The 24,087-nt window shown below is 40.9% G+C and overlaps 1 protein-coding gene across 2 annotated transcripts in view; it reads right to left on the bottom strand.

The window, feature by feature from the left end:
• Positions 1-24,087, bottom strand: part of RAPH1 (Ras association (RalGDS/AF-6) and pleckstrin homology domains 1) — a 152,624-nt gene that overhangs the window by 116,932 nt on the left and 11,605 nt on the right. The window contains exon 4 of one of the 2 annotated variants that reach the window (XM_019523486.1): positions 9,781-9,861. The exons of the other annotated variant lie outside the window; for it this stretch is intronic. Coding sequence (XP_019379031.1) covers positions 9,781-9,861 — 81 coding nt within the window. The remainder of the gene's footprint in view (positions 1-9,780; positions 9,862-24,087) is intronic. 2 annotated transcript variants of the gene reach the window in all.

The raw sequence follows: 24,087 nt of genomic DNA, 5'->3' as shown, positions 1-24,087 counted from the left end.
GGATGTGGAAAACTTTGAGAGGGTTCAGAGGAGGGCTACTTGTATGGTTGAGGGCCTGCAGGTAAGACCCTATGAAGACAGACTGAGGGACCTGAAACTCATCAGCCTCTACCAGAGAAGGCTGAGAGGCGATCTTGGGGCTGTTTACAAACTCATCAGGGAGGGGTAGGCAGGAAATAGGGGACACTCTGTTTACCAGGGCACCCCTCGGGGTTACCTAAAAGAACAGCCACAAATTGAAGGAGAATAGATTTTGACTGGACATAAGGAAATTTTTCACGGTAAGAGTTGTCAAAATATGGAATGGGCTTCCAAGGGAGGTGGTTCTTTCCCCTACCTTGGAGGTGTTCGAGAAGAGATTACAAAGGCATCTGGCTGGGGTTACTTACCCCAGCGCTCTTTCCTGCCTGGAGCAGGGGGTCAGACCCAATGATCTACCAGGTACCTTCCGACCCTAGAAATCTATGAAATAGCTATACACATATAATTAAGGTAGCTGTCACACAAACAGAATTCATGCAGTTGAATCCTTTACCAAGAAAGGGAATTTTGTTCTTCCCAGAAAAGCAAATTTACCTCTAAAAATCTGTGCTGGTACAGGGAAGTGTACTAAGGGAATGTTTGCTATGGGGATATTTTCTGTGCGTGATTTCATGTGTATGGTCAAGTTTATCTTATGGCTGGATCTCCAAGTCTTCCAATTGACTGGCTATATCAGAGGCAGCACGCTCTGTTTGAGCTGTGCTGATCTCTAGCTTTTCACTCCCCCCCAAAAGGAAATTTAATTCCTTTGCACTGATGTAATTTCCTTCCCATAGGTAGGTTTTCCATATAAAAGGAGTAAACCAGCCTAATCCATGGTTGACTAGACTCTGAATTTGTGACTTCCACCTGTTGGTTCAACCACAAAGTATAGGAAGCAGGCAGGAACCTTGAATAAAAATACAGTATTAATGCTTTATTTAGTTTTAAGCATTAAGTATGAACCCAATTTTTAGTGAGATGCAGAAACTTGCAACCTTTTGGCTCAAACATTATTCTGTTATAAACTGGTATAACAAAAAATAACCTTAACAAAAAATAATTTCCATGATACATGAGCATTTGTCACTCACTGCAGGACTACTTGAAAGTACTGAATCCCCTGAGCATTGTGGGAAAAAGTGTCTGCATTATTGAAATATCTGTTTATGGAAAAAAACAAAAAAACCCTAAAAAACTACGTGACTTTTGCTAACACTGCTTTCCAGATCTGTAAAACAAACAAACAAAAAAGAAAACAAAACACTGAAAAGGAGATAACTTTGAAAACAATAACAACAATATATGAATAGTAGTCAGCAAACTCTGAGCTATTACAGTGATAGCAGTAAAACTGCCAATGTGATTTTAGACTGCAAACATCTGTCAGAGCAGGAAGACAACAGTTCTTTGCAAATTCCTAATGACTTGGCCCTCAAATTCCCTCACACACATACTTCTAGGCAATGCAGAAATATATCAGATGTTTGGTGGGAAAATGGATAAGAAGCAAAAGAGATTAAAGATTGCGGAGAACTGAGTTATAAACTGAGTTATGAGAGTAGTTTTTGAAAATGGAATTATAGTTTGGCTAAGCAACAACTATATGAAGATACAACTTTTTCAAATGCTTGCAATGTGTAAATATCCCAGAAGAACAACTCTATCAGGATCATCACAATGTCAAAACATGAACAAAAAAGGAACAAATTTAAACATACAAATGAGCTAACGAAACCCACACCAACTACTCAATGTTTTGTCATCAACACATTGTATTAGAGTTGTTTAAACAAGTTCCTTTTAACTTCAAAAAACATTTTTACATTTAAAGTCCTTTTACACGTGTAGTTCATTTAATAAAAATAGCTCATTATAATGGTTTATAAATAAAAACAAGGAATATGTTTCTTGTTCCAAATTATTTTTTGGACTTCTAAGATTTCCTGCATTCTTTCCTTCAAAGAAAGGATACAACCATCCATTATTTTCAAACTAAATACCAGGAGAGATTCATGGACCAGGTAAGGGAAATGCATTTTACAAGATTTTTAAAGAGCGCCACTCTGCCCCCCCGCAAAAAAATCACTGGATATTTATATACTATTTGAACAAAAGATTTCAATGCCAAAACTCTAATTACTCCTTTTCACAAATACTGCGAATTATACACGACTGCAGCTTAGTATAAATAAGCTTACTTGTACATAAACCTCCACAGAGAAGTTTTCCACCTTGTTGCTTACACGTACTTGACAGCTATATGTGAAAACGGTAAGAGGTATTATTTTACACAATTTAATGTGGTTTCTTGTCAGAAAATGACTTAAAACTAATGTACATCAAATGACAATATTAGTTGTTTCACATTTTTTGCCTGTCAACACAAAAACACTTTTTCCTTCCACAGCAGTGAAATACTCATGACTGGTAATTTGATAGGAAAGAAGGACTGGATTTGGTTTGCTTCCTGCTCTTATTTTACCATATACAGGCATACCTCGGAGATATTGCGGGTTCGGTTCCAGACCACCGCAATAAAGTGAATATCGCAATAAAGCGAGTCACACAAAGTTTTTGGTTTCCTAGTGCATATAAAAGTTATGTTTACACTATACTGTAGTCTATTAAGTGTGCAATAGCATTATGTCTAAAAAAAAATGTACATACCTTAATTAAAAAATACTTTATTGCTAAAAAATGCGAAGTGACTAAATGCTGTTGGAAAAATGGCGCTGATAGACTTGCTTGACGCAGGGTTGCCACAAACCTTCAATTTGTAAAAAATGCATTATCTGCGAAACGCAATAAAGCAAAGCGCAATAAAACGAGGTATGCCTGTACAAAAAAAAGCTTGGACACTGGTACCATGAATATTTACAGTAGCCTTAGTTTTCATAAGTAATTGAGAAAGGCATATGCATACTGCAGTACTGTTTATAAACAGGGGTTACAGAACTTGAGGTGGCTGCCAGCTGATTTTACAGGCAGATCCCGGGGCTGGTCATCACTTCTGTGGGCTGAGCATAGCGGGCCCTGCCATGCTTCTGATTGGTCAAGGGACTCCAGTAGTCCTGCCCCTCCCCGCAGATTGCCAGATGGCCCCAAACAGCTGCTTAGGTTGTAATGCGTCAATTAATGGCTTCTGTGGGCTTAATCCTCTTAGGTTCCCATGTCAGGAACTCCATGAATCAGGTGGCATTGTCAGCCACAAATGTCACTTGATCTTGAATGTCATCTTGCATTAAGAAACTGCGAAGCTTGAACATGTATTGTGTGCACCAGGTGTCATTTCCAGCTCCTCACTTACAAACTGCTAGTAGTGCTGCATGCTTAGCGTGGTAACAGATTGTGCCGAACCACAAATTCTACTGTGTGGGCACAGGCTGTGATGGCAGCAGTACAGTGCCATGCGAGTCCCCACGTAGACTGGTTACAGACTCCCTGTAGTGGTCCTTATGACCCGGACAGTGCTTGAAGGCTTTCTTCAAGGAAGACACCAGACTATCCACATCAGGGAACTGTGTGCAAAAGATGTCACTTACTAGGGATGAAATGTGTGCACTACAGGTGACATGAACAGCGTTGGACAGCATTTTGTGGAACACATCAGAGAAAGCTTTGCACATGTATATGGCATTATCAGACAAGAATGCTGAGATCTTTTTAAAGTCTATGCCATAGCTGACAGTTACCTTCACGATGGCTTGGGACATGGTAAGAAAACTGACAGATGTCTGAAACACAGGGAGGTCCTGGTCTGTCCAGCTCTTTAGTACATATAAAATGTGCAGCACAGTTATCTTGAGGGTTGGTAGCTTCATCAGCCACAATAGAGAAGGAATGATATTCTCCTAAGGCACCATTCATGCACTGTACATGCAAATTAATCACTTCAGGGAGATAGCCTTGATGAAGCTTGTTGACACGTGGAAAACTGCCAGCATTTGGCATGTGCTGGTTCAGGTAGTCCCTTAACTTCACGTGATCAAGTTTCTCCAGCAAGATATTTGCCACTGCGAAAGCCTCCAAGAAAGAAAATATTGCCTGTTGCCTTACCAAGCTGCTTTCTTGGGGTCCTTTTAAAGAGGGAGGACACAGTTGCTTGCTTCTTACTGTGACCTTCAGCCTGTGCAGCAGCCTTCTGCTTCATGTGTGCCTCAGACTCCAAAGTGCCAATTTATGCTGGTTTTCCTGGACACATCCACAGTTGCACTGCAGGAGGTACAGAAGAGCCTTCCCCACAGAATCATAGAAAATTAGGGTTGGAAGGGACCTCAGGAGGTCATTTAGTCCAACCCCCTTCTCAAAGCAGAACCAAGCCCCAACTATATCATTCCAGCCAGGGCTTTGTCAAGCCAGGCCTTAAAAACATCCAAGGATGGAGATTCCACCACCTCTCTAGGTAATCTGTTCCAATGCTTCACCACCTTCCTAGTGAGAAACTTTTTCCCTAATATCCAACCTAAACCTCCCTCACTGCAACTAGAGACCACTGTTCCTTGTTCTGTCATCTGTCACCATTAACAACAGTTTAGCTCCAACCTCTTTGGAACCCACCCTTCAGGTAGTAAAAGGCTGCTATCAAATCCACTCTCAGTCTTCTTTTCTGCAGACTAAATAAACCCTGTTCTCTCAGCTTCTCCTCAGAAGTCATGTGCCCCAGCCCTCCACTGGACTCTCTCCAACTTATCCACATCCTTTCTATAATAGGGAGCCCAAAACTGGACACAGTATTCCAGATGTGGCCTCACCAGTGCTGGATAGAGGGGAATAAGTACTTCCCTCCATCTGCTGGCAGTGTTCCTACTAATGCAGCCCAGGATGCCATTAGTCTTCTCAGCAACCAGGGCACACTACTGACTCATCCATCTTATTGTTCACTGTAACCCCCAGGTCCTTTTCTGCAGAGCTGCTGCTTAGCCAGTCAGCAGTACATGAAATTCTTCCATCCCAAGTGCAGGACTTTGCACTTGTCCTTGCTGAACCTCACGAGATTCCTTTTGGCCCAATCCTTCAATTTGTCTAGGTCACTCTGAATCCTAGCCCTACCCTCTAGTGTATTTATTACAGCCCTTAGCTTGGTGTTATATGTGAACTTGCTGAGGGTGCAATCCATCCCATCTTCCAAATCGTTAATGAAGATACTGAACAAAACTGGCGGCAGGCCTGACCCCTGGGGCACTCCACTTGATACTGGCTCCCAGCTAGACTGTAAGCCATTGATCACTACCTGTTGAACTGGACAATCCAGCCAGCTTTCTATCCACCTTAGTCCATTCATTCATTCGATACTTCCTTAGCTTGATTGCAAGAATGCTGTGGGAGACTGTATCAAAAGCCTTGCTAAAGCCAAGGTATATCATATTCACTGATTTCCCTGCATCCACAGAGCCAGTTATCTCATCATAGAAGGCAATCTGGTTGGTCAGGCATGATTTGCCCTTGATGAATCCATGCTGACTCTTCCTAATCACCTTCTCCTCCAAGTGCTTAGAAATGGATTCTTCGAAGATCTTCTCCATGATTTTTCTGGTGACTGAGATGAGGCTGACTAGGTCTAGGTTCACTGGATTCTCCTTCTACCCTTTCTTAAATATGGGCGCTCTATTTCCAATTGTCTGGAAGAAAAGGCATAAAGTACTTCAGCTTCTTCCTCATCATCAGCCACTAGGGTGCCTCCACCATTCAGTAAGAGACCTACACTTTCCCTGACCTTCTTCTTGTTGCTAACATACTTATAGAAACCCTTCTTGGTACCCTTGACATCCCTCTCTAGCTGCATCTCCAATTGCACTTTGGTCTTCCTGACTTCAGCCTTGCATCCTGAGCAATATTCTTATACTCCTCCCAAGTTGTTTGTCCAAGCTGCCACTTCTTGTAAGATTCCTTTTTGTGCTTAAGTTCACCAAAGAATTATCTACTAAGCCAAGCTAGTTGCTTGCCACATTTGTTATTCTTCCTGAACATCAAGGTGGTTTGTTCCGTCACTCTCGGTAAGGTTTCTTTAAAATACAACCAGCTCTCCTAGACTCCTTTCCCCCTCAGACTGGTCTCCAAGGGGATCCTACCCGTTAGTTCCCTGAAGGAGTTAAAGTCTGCTTTTCTGAAATCCAGGGTCCATACTCTACTACTCTCCTTTCTTCCTGTTATCCAGATCCTGAACTCAATCATTTCTTGGTCACTGCTGCCCAACTTCCCATCCACTTCTACATCCCCCACCAATTCTTCCCTGTTTGTAAGCAGTAGGTCAAGAAGACCACGGCCCCTCCAACACTTGCACCAATAAGTCATCTCCAATGCTCTCCAAAAACTTCCTGGATTACCTGCGCACTGCTGTATTAGCCTTCCAGCAGATGTCAGGATGACTGAAGTCCTCCAAGAGAACCAGGGCCTATGATGTGCAAAATTCCACTAGTTGCATGAAGCAAGTCTCATCCGCCTCATCCTCTGGTGGTCTACAGCACACACCCACTACAACATCATCCTTGTTGCTCTCCCCTCTGCTCTCCATCTGCATGCAAGATCCCTGCAGGATACTGTCTTGTACAGTCCAGCACTGAAACATATTTGGCCATCTTGAAAGATTTATTAGTGTTCATCATCCCTGTCATCATGCTTCCTCAGGTGGAAGCATGTATGCTGTAGGACAGGGGTTGTCAACTGCGGGTATGCATATCCCCAGGGGTACTTGAGAAGGCCCTAGAGTGTACACATGGGTAGGGATGAAGTGCTGCCACGCATCATCCCATGCTGCCACTGCCTATGCAGCTGGACACTGGGGGGTGGGGGAAGCTCATATGTGGCGGCTGCTGTACTGCATTCGGCCGCATGTCACCCCCCACCCCTCCCGGCTCTGCATCTGGCCGCCAGGAGTAAGCTGATCCAAAAAGATTGAAAACCGCTGCTGTAGGAGCATGCCTGTGGGTGCTTTAAAGCGAGAGCCAAAACCCTCCTGCTTCCCTGGCTGGCCCCAGACTGCGCTTATGTCAAGGACTCAGCCTCTTATTTGCTCCATCCCTCATGCTTCAGGATGCCAGGCTTCCAGACTTTTTTTGTTTTTGCAACTTTTTTTTGCTTCCCTGCCCCCCAGAGAGCCTGCACTTTTTCACAAAGCCTGCATTTTTTCAGAGCCCACCTGAAATCATGTTTTCTGTGAAAATTGAAAAATCACAATTTTGGCAGGTTCCTATTCATAAGTTACTTTGCATTTTTTGGAAAAGGTGGCATATAAATCTCATAATGTAAACGTATACATACATACAGATATGCCATGCCTCACTCTCAAGGTTAGATAGTTACAAATTAGTTAAGAGCTCTAAAGATTCTGATAAGAAATTAAACTTTCCTAAAAATAAACTTGGAGACAACATTACAGGATGCCTGTTAGACAAGATAAAACAGATGGGCAAATGGGACACACATTTAGTTACTTACTGATCATTATGTTATCTATTGGAGTGTATTGAATTGCAGCAGAACCAAAAGCTAAAGATTCACCCCACCTTTTACTCCTGCATTTTGTAAAGTAAATTCAATAGATTATTTTAATTTTTGAGGCTGCCAGGCCACAAGTGTCAACTTCAAGTAAAACATGGTGCAAGATATTTCAAACCAACACCAAACTGTTTCACGTAGTAATGGAATAGATTACTCTTTCCCCAGTTAAATAACCAGAACACGAACCATGTATCATATAAACATGCTAGCTTTGTCAATTTTAATGTTATAAACTGAATTGTTTAGAAAAAACTGATTTTTAAAATATGCATCCTGAAACCATATGATGCTATGAGTTTGTACATATGACATACTACATACCATAAAACTATATAAGCTAGCCCAGAAGTTAATTAGTTTTTACACTACTTTGCCAAATTTTACTGAATGTGATGAGTCTCCTCATATCATATATCAGTCCATCTCTCTGTAGATTGCATTCCTTTGAAATTAGGTACTTAAAGGATATGATATTGAACCCAGTCTTAATTCAGCAAAACTCTATCTTAAATTGTAGCTCTTCAATATAGCATAACTATATTTCATTTATATATACTTTTAAATATTTACAGCCCCTATATTATTAAAGCTTAAAACAGTATCATAAAACAGCATGCAGTTAACTTTACATTTAACATCATCAGTATAGACATCACATGCAAAAATTAATGGAAACTGAATGAAAAAAATGCCTAAAATTTCCTAAACCGTACTCAACTTGATGCTCTTAGTCTTCTATTAAACAGAAGATTATGTCTATAGGTAAACACTATGTCTCAGTCATCATCCTGTTAAAGTGCATTTCATAGAACGACTTGTAGGAATAAGATGAGATGTGTGATATTAAGGACTCATAGGAAGACATCTTGCCACGTTTCTAATGGAAATATCTACAACACAAAACTCAATGCTACATCTGATTTAGCCAGCTGGGGGCACTGTTGTGCAATTCATGCTTTATAGATTCACTCTAAGAACCTAAAAATAGTCCACAAATCCATTTAAAAATGTCTCTATTTTCAAAGATGTAAAAGAAAAACAAAACATAGAAAGGGGGTGGAAACAGGAACAGTGACATTCGATAATGGGTAAAGCCCACACTTTGGCACTCCTGTCTAAAAAGGTCACTCTGATAGAGATTCAGATTGTATTTATTCCCTGTTCTTTAGACTCTGGCCTTGTAGATTCAGAATATTCTGATTTGAAAGATAAGAACTGAACAAATGAATATATATTAGCATTAAATAAATATAAATACATTAAATTCTATAAATGAGTGACTTGCTAGAGTTTGGTTTTTTTAAAACTTTTCTTTTATTGTTAGAAATAGAAGCTTCTATTTCTGGCTCTGCCATTGGGCTGCTGGGTCACCTTCAACAAACTGCTTTAAATTTATGCCTCAGTTTCTCCATCTGCAAAATTAACCCCCTTTTTAAAGTGCTATGATATCTATAGATGAAAAGCACCAAACAATGAGTTAGTTGTTACTACAGACTGGTCAGCATACAGTGAAGAGCTCTCCTGTTGTCTTCCTTTACAATGGCTCAAACTTTGTCAGCATCAACCATGTTTAAATGCACTTTTAAAACTCGAATGTAAATAGGTTTATTCAAACTAGCACAACAGGAAGTTAATGGTTAGAACAGGGATTGGCAATGTACAGCCTATGGGCCGGAACTGGGCCGTGGTGTTTGGGACTGGCAGCAGGGGCGCTTCCTGCACCCTGCAGAGAGCCCTGAGTGCAAGCATCCTCTAAGCAGTGTCCCCACAAGTCACCACCTCAGGTCTCCTGCTTTGTGCCAAGGGTTGTTCCCTCACCCCACTACTGCACCCTACAACTACACTCACCATTGAATTCAGGGTTGGGGATGAAAGTCTGCAACAACTGCTGGTGATGGTAAGCAGAGGCTGCAGTGTAGGGGGATATGAGAACAGCCTGTGGCACAGAGTAGGGAGGGTTCAGGTGCTGTGGAAGGGATTGTATTGTTGGTCCATGGCAATAGCTGGGTCACAAGTGGCAGCCCACTTGACCTCTGGGTAGCAGCTGACCCCTGGGTTAAGGGATAGATGAGGATCAACCATAAGGAGTCTACAAAAAGTAACAAATAATAATATATATAATTGCAGGCTTTATTGTTGATATATGTCAACATGAAGGTCTTGAATTATCAATGTAGCTTATCTTTCCCAAGTATACTAGTATAACTACACACACACACACACACACACACACACAGCCAGACAGATGTCTCAACTTACAGGAGCCAGCTCAGCCTCCTCTTCTGTGAAGTCAATGTGATGCTTGGCCTGCTTGATAGGATGTCCCCCAGAAACATTATGCTGTGAAAATGTGGGAATGGGGGAAGAAGAGAGGCAAAATGAAAGAAAAAAAACAAAAGGAAGGAGGAAAAAGGTACCATTTATTTTCATGCAGGAAGAGGGGGAAGAAAGAGTCATGTGAACCATTAAAGAAAAACAAATTAAATATAACTACATTAAGGAACATGCAGCATCTCAGCTCCCGCCCCATTATCATGCAAATTGATCTATGATTTTTAAAGGTAAGAACAGACTTTGGGTTTTAACTTCTGCATCCTCTCAAAACAAGGGAACAACATATTTGTGTATCACAATATATATTTTAACCTACAACAAAACAAGAATCACAAATTTCTGATGAAGTACACCGTTTATTTCTATTCGTTGTCTGTTACTGCTTCTTTTTCAGGTCCACTAAAACAGATAAAGAAATGATGCACAAGGTACATGGGGTTTCTCCCCATGGTATACAGCCACCAAACACACACACACAAAGCCACCAAAATTTATTTTTTTCACCTAGATTTTATACCTATGAGGGCTCTCTCTCTCTCTATATATAGTAAGTATACAAGTATGTGACTATGATATATAGACTCTTACGTATCAGTATATATACACCATGGTGCCATTTTCTACCTTTGCAAGCAGGAACAGTTACTTCAGGTTTTTTATTCCATCTTTACTTTACAGAACAAAGTATTTCCACTGGCCCTAACACTATTCCCTAGCACTTTTGAACAACTCCAAATAAATCAAGGTTTTCAGAGAAATGTTCCCTTCTTTCCTTAACCCTCATTTAATAAAAAGAGAAAAGAGTTAAATGTGCTTGAGGCCCTGGAACACAAATAATTTTAAAGGCGGGAAATCCATCAGGGTTTAAAAACTGCTTTAGACTACTGAAAATCAGTGTGTCCAAAATCTCCTGCTGGTCATACAGTATTTGTTGCTTTTCCTAAAAGATGCTTAAGTATTATTCTTGTTAAGCTTCCTAGCGGAAAGCACAGAAAATTCTGTCCTTATTGGGCATGTTCCAGTCTGGCAGGTCCTACATGTGACTGGACTTCACGTGCTTTCCCACAAAGCAACTGAGAATGCTTCCAGTCCAGAATAGGGGGAGTCAGCAGGATTTCCTCGTGGAACTCCTATTAGCAGCAGGCCAGAACAGGCTTGTCTACATAGTGACAGTCATGGGTTCCAATGAAGACAGGGTTGAGTGCACACCACCCATGCGCCAGCTGATAAACTCAAATGAACTTTAGCTAAAGTGTCCCCACTGCCATTTTTCAGTGTGGGGATGCTGATACACATGATGCTGGAGTCTGCTGGCACATGGCAATTACCATGTGCCAGGAGACTCGATTAATCCTGTCTGGTCTGATGTGCTGTAATACAGCGTATCAGAGCAGCCTTGATGCATGTATATATGCGTCCTAAAAGCTGCACCTTTGGTTCAGCCTACCTAAAATAAGAACTTAAATGTACCTGGGTCTATGGCACTTCAACTCAACAAAGCAGCCTCCTAAATATATAGTACTGTCAGGTCTGTAATTTTGCTTTAAAAAAAAATCCTTCCATTTCAGTTTAAGTTAAATCAATGTTTATTTTCTTACCTGCTAACATTAACCAATATCATGTACAGAAATGACACAGTGGCAAGGGAAGAAGGAATGACAACTTCCAATTCTAAACTGTCCGTTCAGAAAAAGTGGAAGTTTCATTTCCTGGCATCAAGCTCCTCTATGAATTTCACAAAGCTCCATTTTTCTTTCCTTTAAAGTTATATAGCAGGACATGTGGTTTAAAGAAAACTAAAGGAATTCCTTAGACATTCTAGAATGTATTGCTCAGCTGCCCTGTCCTTTATTTTGGTCATCTGTTCCAAATTTGGTTTCTGGCAATGTGTGGACTAAGAATGAACAAGTAATCTGTTGCTGATTTTGTATAGATACATCTCTCTCCTCTCTCCCTCAATACAAATTGCACTTTAGTCAACATTTAAATTCTAACAGTTTCAACTGGACAAGAAACTGATATATAAAACAGGAAAATATTTTATCATCATGTATTTTCAACCTTTCTATTAATTAATCTTAGCTTTCACGGACAATTTTCAAAGAGCGATGTGCCTAACCACCGTTAGGTGCCTTATACAGATATCTTTTGATATCATAATATAGTCAATCCCATTTTTCTGCTTCTCTGTGAAGGTTTGGTTCCTTGATCCAAGCCTCCCTCTACTGAAGTATATATTGCATAGTTCTTCTTGGAAACATGATTCATTTGGAGGGCCTTTCTTTGTTTTAAGAGAACTTCTGCGCTTAAACTCCTGTTTGACTATTCATTTCCCTTACCTGCGTTATGAGTACAAAAAAATATATGTCTGAACATACTGAAACTATTTTTAGTAGGAAGCCTTTTTTGTATCTAGACACTTAAATCTGTTATGAAAATAGATTCCTCACAATTGGAGAGATCATAATCTATTTCTGATATATTACCCAGATCATCTGGATAGAAGAACTTGGATTTATAAGGAAAGGACTATTTGTATTTATACAGTACACTGTTCCAAATTGTCATCTTAATTGATAGGAGTTTGGGAAAAAGGAAAAGTGATTTATCTAACTGAGACATAATAGAATAAAGTGTCAGAATGTTTAGAAAGGTCATTTTACTGGGGACAACTGTCATATTAAATGCTACTCCATTGTCCTTAACATCATTAAATCAAAACTTTTTATGCACACTCACTTGGATTCAGCTCAACTGACTGCTACAGCTATTAATTTATATAATCTCTGTGCAACAGGAAAAAGCCTATAGTTTAACTAGCCTAATTAGAAGTTAAGACTTGAGTTGGGTATCTTCATCCTAAAAGGTGAAAGAGTTGAGCACTGGATTGACAACTGGTTAAAATCTCTAGAAGAGCATGGAAGGAAGAGAATAAGCACACTAAGCACAGCTGTATTTGAATTTTTATGAGGCACTCAGATACCGCTGTGGTGACTATCATAGATGTTTTTGTAACTGAACAAAAAGGTATCCCAGTACTGATTTGCATTACCAACGAGGAACTCTTGGCTCTTATGAAAAGGCAGTAGATGTGGACCAATTAATCTGGGATAGCATAAAAGTCTGCCTGTTCCACCCCAGTATATATGAAGTGTTCCATCTTAGGTTTAGAGGAATCTGTTCACCTGCTTTCAGACTTACTTTATTTTTTCCAACAACATGATGTGTACTAACATGTCAGTGCTTAATCAGGATTTTGTTAGTTTCAAGAATAAACGTGTTTTTATTTCCCTCTCTTACTCCTCTTCATAGTTTTTAATGGACATAAAAAGAAGCAATTTAAGGTGAAAGAGAAATAGTCCAGAATGTTGCCTCCTAAACATTTTAATGTTGCAGAAGTGGCAATATTTATCCCTAAAAATGAATACAGTGAAAATACAGTTCATTTTCTAGCAAACAGTATACTAAAGAGTGTTTACTTTGGAAGTCAAATGCAAAATTCCTTTGTTAATATCAGTTTTGCAAGCCAGTTGTGATAAAGATGTAACTTTTTTTTTTATTTAACTGGAAAGATGCCACTTCCATTAGCAGTGCACATTCTAAAGCTGAACTAAACAACTGGTTCAGTGCCATCTCAAAATGGAACCATGTCGCCTACTTAATCAAATTCGCTCATCAAGGAAGTTTTCCTGGGAGACTTCCAATACAAGTACAGACCCAAAAAGAGCCTCCCTAGATTCTGTGAGCTGAGACATATCAAAGGACCATGGCTGCAAGCATGGAAACAAAAATAGGTAACATGGATATTAAAGATGAACAGTTAACAATAATCAGGATATTAAACATGAAAATATTAATTGAATCACCAAGGTATTGCAGCAGTTCAAGTGTAACACTATTCATTAAACAGATGGAAAGAAAGAAGGAATAGTTAGGCTTCCAGAGCTACGCACCAACACCAAAACAAGGTTCAATTTCTGTAAATCACAGAGTACCATGAATTAAAGGAAAATTATTAATTTTTAAATCCATCTGCAACCATTTCAAGTTTTGACAGTATTCCTGTAAGACAGTCTATGAAGTAGTGAGACTCTGTTTCAATACATCTCCAAGTTTCACTTCCTTTTCCATTTCACTTCACATCCAAAATCCTTCAAATCCCTCACAGCAGTTCTCTTCCCTCAAAATTCTTACATTTCTCTTTAAAACAAAAATTAAATTCTCAGTAACCAAAATTCTCCAGAAAGGGCTTCTTTCATAAGCTACCTTATTGGTAGCAAATCATACAAAAAGACTGTAGTATTGGTCTGAATTAACTACTTGTGATGAATAGCTAAGGTATTTGGATATCACAATGCATAAAACAAGTTCCTGAACACATCAATATGTAATTTTTTATCTTTAATACATTTGGAATAAAAACTTGGCATGGAAGTCTCGTTTTATTTTTATTTCAGCAGTATTTGAAAACTGGACTGTTGATATTTTTACTGCCAACAAAGCTGAAAGTCAGAATAATGTTTCAGGATGATGGATGTGCACAATTTTCCTCTACAGCTGAATACATATACATATATTTTAGACACAAACACACAAGCTTTTTCAAATGTAAAGGAATCTCTCTCTCAAACAATTTGTGACAAACTGTTCAAAGGGGATGGGGAGAGATGGATAGGAGGAGGCTTTCAATGCCATGTCTTACACTTAAGCCTTTCAAGATGCTAAATGTTATTTCTAAAAAAAACCCCCAAAAATGGGAAACATCTTAAAATACTGGCAACCCCCACTTAACACTGTTTCGCTTAGTGGTATTTCACTATAATGCTCATTTTAAATTTATACCTGATTTCACTTAGCGCTCAGCAAGTTTCATTATAAAGCTCGTGGTTGCTAAATTTGGTCATTAAAAACAACTGTGGTCGCCATCTTGGGTCGTCAAATACTTTCAGTTTCACTTAATGCTGGGTTTTTCAGGAACCAATTAACAGCGCTAAGCAGAGGCTCCTTGTACATGTTCCTCAGTGTACAAAGTCAGCAATGGCAATGCCCTAAGAACTGGCAGAGAGTAAGTTCAATTTAAACCTCAGTTTACGTCCTAATCTGTTTTGTTCAACATCCAACAATCAGCAGTTGGGATGTAAACAAAGTTAAAAAAATTTGTTTAACCTCCTCTATTTATATAAACGACTAACCGATAACAAAGCAGCTCGGTCACATTTTCCTCTTAGACTACAGGTGCTACTCCACCTTCCCCCCTCCCACCTGCATGCCCTGCTGCCTTCCAATTCCTGTTGGGGCAAGGATGGGCAATTATTTCGGCTGGAGGGCCACTTAAGTTTTGTTGAGCTGCCCAGGGGAGCAAGGGTAGCTCCGCCCTTTGACAGCTGCCCTGAGCTTTGATTGCCATCTTAGGACTGGAAGTCCTGTCCTCTAATCCCTGACCTTTGCCACTGGACCGCCCTCCCCTTGCCTGCAGAAGTAGTCCTTTTGAGGGAGGAAGGGGCTTTGCCATCTTTGAACTGGGAAAAAAAATTATATACTAAAAATCAAACACCTACTATATACCATATTTTAATTTTATTTCAAAAAATATTTTTGTCCTGATTTATGTGCATTTGTGTCGGCTATATAGAGGTGATTGCATAATAGCTCAAAATAAAGTCTTACTCATATATGTTGTGTGTGTGGGGAATGAGTAGGGTTTGTGTGTGAGCGTGTGTGGGGAGAGTTGTGAGTAGGAGGGTTGTGGGTGAGAGAGAGCAGGGGTGAGGAAGTGTATGGGGGAGGGTGTGGGTGGGTGTGGTCAGAGATACACGGGCTCCCCAAACATGCTCCCCTCCAACGGCACACAGTCCCCATTGCCGATGGCAGCAGCAGCATCAGGCAGCAGGCCTTCAGGGTACTCATGGCCCATGACAGGCATAGCTCCCCAGCAGTGCAAGACTCCAGCCAAGTTCCAGGAGCTGCATGTGGCATCAGGGAGTGGGGCCAGGTGAAGTGCTCCCCACAGCAAATGTGCAGCTCCCAGGACTCAGCTGGAACCATCTCTCCAAGAGAACAAAATATAATTGCTGTGGGAATCAAACTTTAATTTCACTTACATTGTTTTGTTTAAATTAAATGTTATTTTATTAACAGTTTTAAACAAAAATTGGCTTTATTTATTGAACAACTCATAATTTTACTTAATTTTTGAAACATCATATGATCCAAAGATTTGTCTTCTTATTAAAGATTACCACATATGCTAAGATTTTTCCCTGATGGAGGTCTGATTTTCAGAAGCTTGTTGAACTTTATCCCTACTATACAGTTTGTCCAATAAAAGGTAACACCCTAAAAAATACTTGCCTCTTGCATAACGTCTGGACCATCACAGCGAAAACATCACTCTTACACTACCATATGAGATTTTTCCCATACATAGTGAATTCTGGTGAAGTACCTAGGACTACTTCAAAATGCATAAAGGTTCAATCTGCCCCAGTTTCAATGTTTTGTCCCCCTGAGAGAAGCTAAAATATGAACAAGTACAAAAAGAAATTAATATATTTGGCACTATGTACAGCTAAATGATGTTATACTGAAGAACGCAAGTCAGAACTCCACTTTGCAAACTGGGTTAAAAATTGAAAGAACTTTATCATATTAAGGGGAAATGCTGTACTGTGTCAGAGAGCAGATGGCAGGCTTCATATTTATCCGCAACCCCTTCATTCAGTACACACAGGACAGTAACAATGACCGCCCATAACTAAAACCTTTCACCAAATGTCAGACATATAAATCATGACCAGCCAGCTAGTTTTTATTATTCTTTTCCATTCCATCTCTACTACTTCCCTCTACTGCAGCCTAATAAACAATTCATTGCAAGAAATCTTCTCTGGGGTTTACGATTAATCAATCAACCACATTCCTTCCCTTTATTCATATTATTATATTTATATCACTTACTAAATTAGCAGCTTTACTTACAAATTATGCCTTACCACCTCAGATATTTCAGACAGATCATTTTGATCTGTCACTCGTTACATAAGTAAAAGGCAAAAGCACCAATCAGGTTGCAATCATGTAAATACAAGTGTCAGTTAAGAAAGGATTTGAGAAATAACTCAGGAAAGACCGAGCTGCAACTTTCCAATTGTTTAAATGAGGTTACCCTTTTTATCTATGCAAGAAGTGGTTATAGTGGAGGGCCACACCCAGAGAATGGTAGTGGACGGGTCATTTTCGACCTGGAGGGATGTGGGCAGTGGGGTTCCGCAGGGCTCGGTCCTCGGGCCAGCACTGTTCAACATCTTTATCAGTGACTTGGATGAGGGGGTAAAAAGCACCCTGTTCAAATCTGCTGATGACACTAAGATGTGGGGGGATGTGGGCACATTAGAAGGAAGGAATAGGCTACAATCAGACCTAGACAGGTTATAGGGGTGGGCAGATGAGAAAAGGATGGGTTTCAACACTGACAAGTGCAAGGTGCTGCACCGGGGGGGGAAGAACCAGCACCATACCTACAGGCTGGGGAACTCCCTTCTCATTAGTGCAGAGGCAGAAAAGGATCTTGGAGTCGTCATTGCCAAGATGAATATGGGCAGGCAGTGAGAGGATGCAGTCAGGAAGGCCAACCGCCCCTTGTCCTGCATCCACAGATGCATCTCAAGCAGGTCCAGAGAGGTGATACTCTCCCTCTATGCAGCACTGGTCAGGCTGCAGCTGGAGTACTGCGTCCAGCACTTCAAGAGGGATGTGGACAACATGGAGAGGGTCCAGAGGAAGGTCATTCGCATGATCAGGGGGCAGCAGGGCAGGCCCTATGAGGAGAGGCTATGGGACCTGAACCTGTTCAGCCTCCACAAGAGAAGGTTGAGGGGGAATCCAGTGGCCTGCTACAAACTAGTCACAGGGGACCAGCAGGCACTGGGGGAGTCCCTGTTTCCCCGAGCACTACCAGGAGTGACTAAAAATAACAGTCACAAGCTGGCAGAGGGTAGATTCAGACTAGACATCAGGAGGTGTTACTTCACTGTCAGGGCAGCTAGGATCTGGAACCAACTTCCAAGAGAAGTGGTGCTGGCTCCTACCCTGGGGGTCTTTAAAACAAGGCTAGACAAACACCTTGCCGGGGTTGTTTGACGCCAGTACTCTTTCCTGCCACGGCAGGGGGTCGGACTTGATGATCTGCTCAGGTCCCTTCTGACCGTACTAACTATGAAGCTTGGAGAGGGGACTACAAGATGACAGAGAACCCAGAGAACCTATGAATCTACATGCTGAATTTCCCTCTACCCCCAAGTCAAGGTATCCTTAGAGGCTTCATTTGGAGGGGGGAGGGGTTGGAGGGGGGGGTCTTTAAAAGTCCAAATCTTGAGTATAACAGAAAAGTCCCATGTCCTTCTAGATTAAATTCCATATTAACCTTCTATAAAACTAAAAAACTATGTTTGGTTTTATTTCATGAAAGTCTGATTCTCCCACCCTCACAATTCCCATAAAATGTGGGGGTAGGAAGAAGAGGGCAGCAGCTTAAAAACATGTAACTGCTTCGGAGGACAAGGAGAGGATGTCAAAAGGGCAGAGCTGCTAAGTCATTGAACCTTCTTGTAAAAACTATTGTGGCAAGAAGGATTTTAAAGGGCAGCAGCCTCAGGGACAAGTTGGGAGTAAGTATTCACAACAGAGAGCTAGGCAGATAATAAGAAACTAAACTCAAGGGGACAATGCTCCCAACAAGGTAAGAAGGGGCCAACTAAAGAAAAGGTCTTTCTCTTGGCATCTGTACAAAGCAGTTCTCGGCCTTGCTTCCTCATTTCCCTTTTAGTTTTCCTTCAAAGACGATGCTGCCCAATCCTGTCTGATCGGACCATCTTCTGTCCTTCTGCTCATGATGAAAGTCATAGAAAAAGAGAGTTATGTGGGCCTGGAGCTAGAATTAACCTTTAATTTTCTGCCTTGGGAAAGTCCCTGGATATGAGCCAAAGTAAGGCAGGTGATGCATCCTCCCCCTCAAGCACAACTGCTTAAAACAGGTAAGTTCCCCTACCCTGCTCCACCCCTACAAAGTGATTCTAACAGAAGCCCTTCAGTTGTACTTGGATGTGTATTGGGCCCAAAAAGGAGAGAACATTAAAGATGTTCATGATCTGCCCAACAAGGCACTCGCATTTGACCAAATCTTTCAGGGGTTCATCTAAAGGCTCTTAATTGACACCCTACACTGAATAAGGGTGTAAAAGCTTAAGTTCCTTCCCTGTCCAGACCTGTAGCTAGAGGAATTGCTTTATTAAGAAAAGCCATTTTGAAGGTTAAGACATTAGATTAAGTCATGGCAATAAAAAGGAAAATCACAAAGGGCAGACATTTTTTGGAAGGAGCAAAAGACAACTTTTGGAAAAGTCAAGAATTCTCCCAACAAATTTTACTGGATAATGAACCATTAAATGAATAATTAAGAATTTAAAAAATTTACAGCAACCCCTGTGTAGCTTTCCAGAGGATCTACTGTTTCTTTTCAGTTGTGAAAGTGAATTTGATGTATAATCTACCACCAGTCACAACCAAAAGGACACCTCCTCCTCTTTTGCCCCTACATGGTTTCACACTTGTAGTCAGAGATGTTTAGGTCAGAGAAGCAGAATTTATTTGGGGAGCCAATGCAAAGATCCAGTATCAGGTCCTTTTTTTTTTTTTTTTTTTTTACCAGACAAGCATACTAATAGGAGCTATGAAACTGGCAGCCACTGGTCAGTTTAATAGCTGCTAATGCAACAGGGACCCCAGACTAGCTCAGCGACCCAAACAGTAGCACAGTTTGCACTGCCCTAAGGCTGCCACTACTCAAGAGACACTTTCAACAATAGACAGTCAATGCCTGCCTTTACCTGTAAGACAAACAGAAAAATCCCAGGAGATAACATAATTACTTCAAAATAGTTAAGTAATGGTTTTGTAAAATTAGGGTAAATTTTTTAACATAGGATTCAGGAACTTCCTCAGTGTAGTGAGATTAAATAGATCACACAAAACCTGAGAAAACAAAGCATTTGTACTGAAAGCTGGCTGCAGACACTACTATGCCAAAGACGGGTAATAGGATTTGGCGCACACACTACTCTCAGATAAACTGATCTTCATATCTTCCTCAAAGAGAGCATTTTTATCAATTTATCTGGGCAGAGAAACAATAGATGCATTGTTAGGAGAAGCTGCCAGTCTACTCATCTTAGGAGGAGTGGTTTACAAGGCCAGGATACTTTTGGGTTCTCAGTCTTGCAATCAATGGTTGTAAAAGCAGATGAGACAAATGCATGCAGCAGAATGGACTGTTTTGCTCCCCACACAGAGCAACATTTTGCCCACCTCTTATCTGCATGCTGTTCCATTGAGTCATGAAGGAGCAGTCATCTGCTTATTACTCAGTCTATCCTAAGAACTGGAAAATCCATGAGAAGCAGAAGGCAGGAGCAAGCTGCCTTTGAGATACCTAACTGATACATGATGCATATCATTCACACAGTGAGAACTGATACCAAACTGCTGAATCAGTTGCTGAAGAGTTAACTAGCAAATCTCAGATCCACATCTTGATTATACTCTGCATAATACAAAAAAATTCCACTTGGGCAATACTTTCTTCACCTCAAAATGAATCACAATCACAGGTAATAGCTGCTATATACCTATACAAATATCCAAAAAACACATTATAGGGGAAGGATTAAGAAACATTTACATTAGGATTAATAAGGACTAAGAAAAACGCTCCATTTGGGGACTAAAACAGTACAAGTTACTGTACATAGAAACAACAAATTAATCAATTATTGAAATGTTTTTAAAATGGACCAAAGCTTTTATAAAGAAGAATAGCCATTCAGTATCTTTGAAATATTTTCAAATGCCTAATACATCAGTTTAGACTACAAAAATGAATTTACTGGATTAACAAACGGCCAATATCAAATTGAGATGCTTGGTGTTTTTAATATACCAAACACTCTTGTTTACCACCTAAAGCGCAGCTATTCAGCATCTCATTGCTGACACTTCTGTTTGGAGTCAGCATCTAGTATCACACAGATGGGAATCTCTGTAACATCAACTGATTAGGTTCCAAAACCAAGAAAACTTAACACCTCCATTACTGATCTTCAATAGACTGACAACTGTGTCATGTGCCCACTTAATTGAAGAGCACCAAGAAGTTCTTGATTGCTTCCGTGATGTGTATGAAAAACTTGCACTTGATGTCAACTTAATGAAAACCAAGGGCACTTATACACATGCAGGGAGCAGACTTGATTAAGCATGTAAACTGACATGCTCTGGCAGCCTCGTGCATCATGTGCATCAGCAGTGCAGCATGTCTTCACGCAGATAAAATGGTGGCGGTGTGGTTTGAAATAAAACACATTCAATGTGCTTTAGTTCAAAGTGCCCCACTGCCATTTCCTCAGCACAGGGATGCGCTGCACTGCTAATAAACGTGATGTGTGGGCGCTTTCAATTAGCGCAGCTCGCTAATAAAAAGCCCCTGGCACAGTCAGGAACACATAAAAATGCCCCAAGATACTTTCACCAACTTGCTCCAAAACAACTGGCTGCTCCTCCCCATCTTACAATTAGAAGGCAATTCTTGGAAAATGTTGAGCACTTCTCTTACCAGAGCAGTCAACTTCCCCTGAAAGTAAAGTAGAGACAATATTCACCAGACAAAATCTGCCAGTGCTGCTTCTGGATGTCTCCAAAATTGAGTCTTTGATGATCATGTCATCAGGACGCAAACCAAACTTCTCATCTACCATGCTGTTGTTATCCCTACCCAGTTGTATTGTTATGAAATGTGAATGACGTATCAGAAACACTTGAAAGCTTTGGACCACCACTAGCAATGATGCCATGTTTATATGGCACTAGCTCTGTAGGACAGGACATGTCATAAGGATGCCTGACAACCAGCTCTAAGAACAGGTCCTATACGCCCAGCTCACTGATGGTCACCATTCAGGAAGTGGGCAGAAGAAGAGATTCAAGGACACCTTGAAGGCGTAATCTGAAGAAATATGGTATTAACATTACTATCTGGGAGACTTTACAACTGAATTGTCCCCAATGGCACCATGATGTACAATAAGGCACTGATAATTTTTAGTAAACTCACCTCACTATGGAGGTGGATAGATGAGAGAGACTGAGGGAAAAAGAGCGGTGACCCAAATCACCAGGAACTACTTCTCCCTCATGGAACTATTTGCCACTTCTGCAGTCAAACATGTGGATCTTGTATTTGCATCAAAAGACTCACAGATAACTTCCCTACTTACTGGAGGGCTGTGATTCTCATATCGAGAGACTGCAGCTGCCACTAACTGAAAATTTAGTACAGGCCAATCAGAATGTAAGACAGCATTAACGGTGAATGCCATTTCATCAGCTTCCAAGAAAAAACAAACTGCTGTTAACCATTACTAATCACATAACTGCATAACTATTAAAACATATGACTTCTATAATGTTTGACTTCAAAAAAGTCAGTGTTAAAAAACAGAACAAGCAATCAGCAATTTAGGGAGGATTTGCTATTACTATATTAGATTATTTTTAACATTGTCATTTTAAAATACGTCTAAGGTAAATACATTATTGGCATCTCTTTCAAAATTCTGCATATATATATATATACCTCTGAAACTCTGTTCGCATCCCAGTTAGTTGGGAAAGGGCAAGCAGTGAAAATTACCTGCTTGCAAAATAACCTGCAGGGTGGGAAAGTGTCTTCCAAATTTTTCAGCTGTAGTTAGGGTGGTACTGGAATTCTTTTACCCTTAAAGGTCCAGAAGTAAATTAAAGTTAAGACTTTCCTTGCCTTTTCCATGTCCTTCTGAGAAGGTATTTAGCAGAATTTGCAGATTTGTTGGAATCTGATAGGTGGTGCCATGAGCACTTCTGCTATGGCCTCAAATCTGTGACTTCTGGGCTGTCAATCATATGCCTTAGTCCCCTTGCCACCCGAGCCCCCCACCTATTATTCTTGAGAAATATAAAGCAAACAGATAACAAAACCAGCAGTACACTAATAAATTAAAAGGACAGAAAAACAACTGCAACCCTCTGACCTTCAATTATACATGACGAAGCATTTGTAAGCATCTTATAAAGGAAGCTTACGAGAAGTGGAAACCTGGACAAACCAACTAGGGAGGAATGTAAGGGTACTGCTTGGGCATGCAGGGATGAAATCAGGAAGGCCAAAGCACAATTGGAGATGCAGCTAGCAAGGGACATGAAGGGTAACAAGAAGGGTTTCTACAAGTATGTCAGCAACAAGAAGAAGGTCAGGGAAAGGGTGGGTTCCTTACTGAATGGGTATGGCAAACTAGTAACTGATGATGTGGAAAAGGCTGATGTGCTCAATGCTTCTTTCACCTCAGCCTTCACAGGCAAGGTCAGCTCCCAGACTACTGCACCTGGCAGCACAGTCTAGGGAGGAGGTGAGCAGCTGACAGTGGTGAAAGAACAGGTTAAGGACTATTTAGAAAATCTGGACGTGTACAGGTCCATGGGGCCAGATGCGATGCACCCGAGGGTTCTGAGCGAGCTGGCCAGTATAAATGCAGAGCAGCTGGCCATTATTTCTGAAAAGTTGGGCTGACTGGGAGAGGTCCTGGATGACTGGAAAAGGGCAAATATAGTGTCCATCTTTAAGAAAGGGAAAGAGGAGGATCTGGGAAACCATAGACTAGTCAGGCTCACCTCAGTCCCTAGAAAAATCATGGAGCAGATCCACAAAGAATCCATTTCTAAGCACTTGGAGGAGGTGGTGGTGATCAGGAACAGTCAGCATAGATTCACCATGGACAAGTCATGCCTGATAAACCTGACTGCATTCTATGATGAGATGACTGGCTCTTGGATGTGGAGAGAGCAGTGGACGTGATATACCTTGACTTCAGCAAAGCTTTTGATATGGCTCCCATGACATTCTTGCGAGTAAGCTAAGGAAGTACGGGTTGGAGGAATGGACTGTAAGGTGGATAGAAAATGGGTTGGATCGTTGGGCTTAAAGGGTAGTAATCCATGTCCAGTTGACAGCTGGTATCAAGTGGAGTGCCCCAGGGGTCAGGCCTGGGGCTGTTTTTGTTCAGTATCTTCATCAGTGACTGGAAGATGGGATGGAGTACGCCCTCAGCAAACTTGTGGATGACACCAAGGCCGGGGGGGTTGGGGTGG

This window comes from Gavialis gangeticus, unplaced genomic scaffold (assembly GCF_001723915.1).
Source record: "Gavialis gangeticus isolate Ggan-Ray unplaced genomic scaffold, GavGan_comp1, whole genome shotgun sequence".
NCBI classification, from domain to species: Eukaryota; Metazoa; Chordata; order Crocodylia; family Gavialidae; genus Gavialis; species Gavialis gangeticus.
This window is presented reverse-complemented; position numbering and strand designations above follow the sequence as displayed.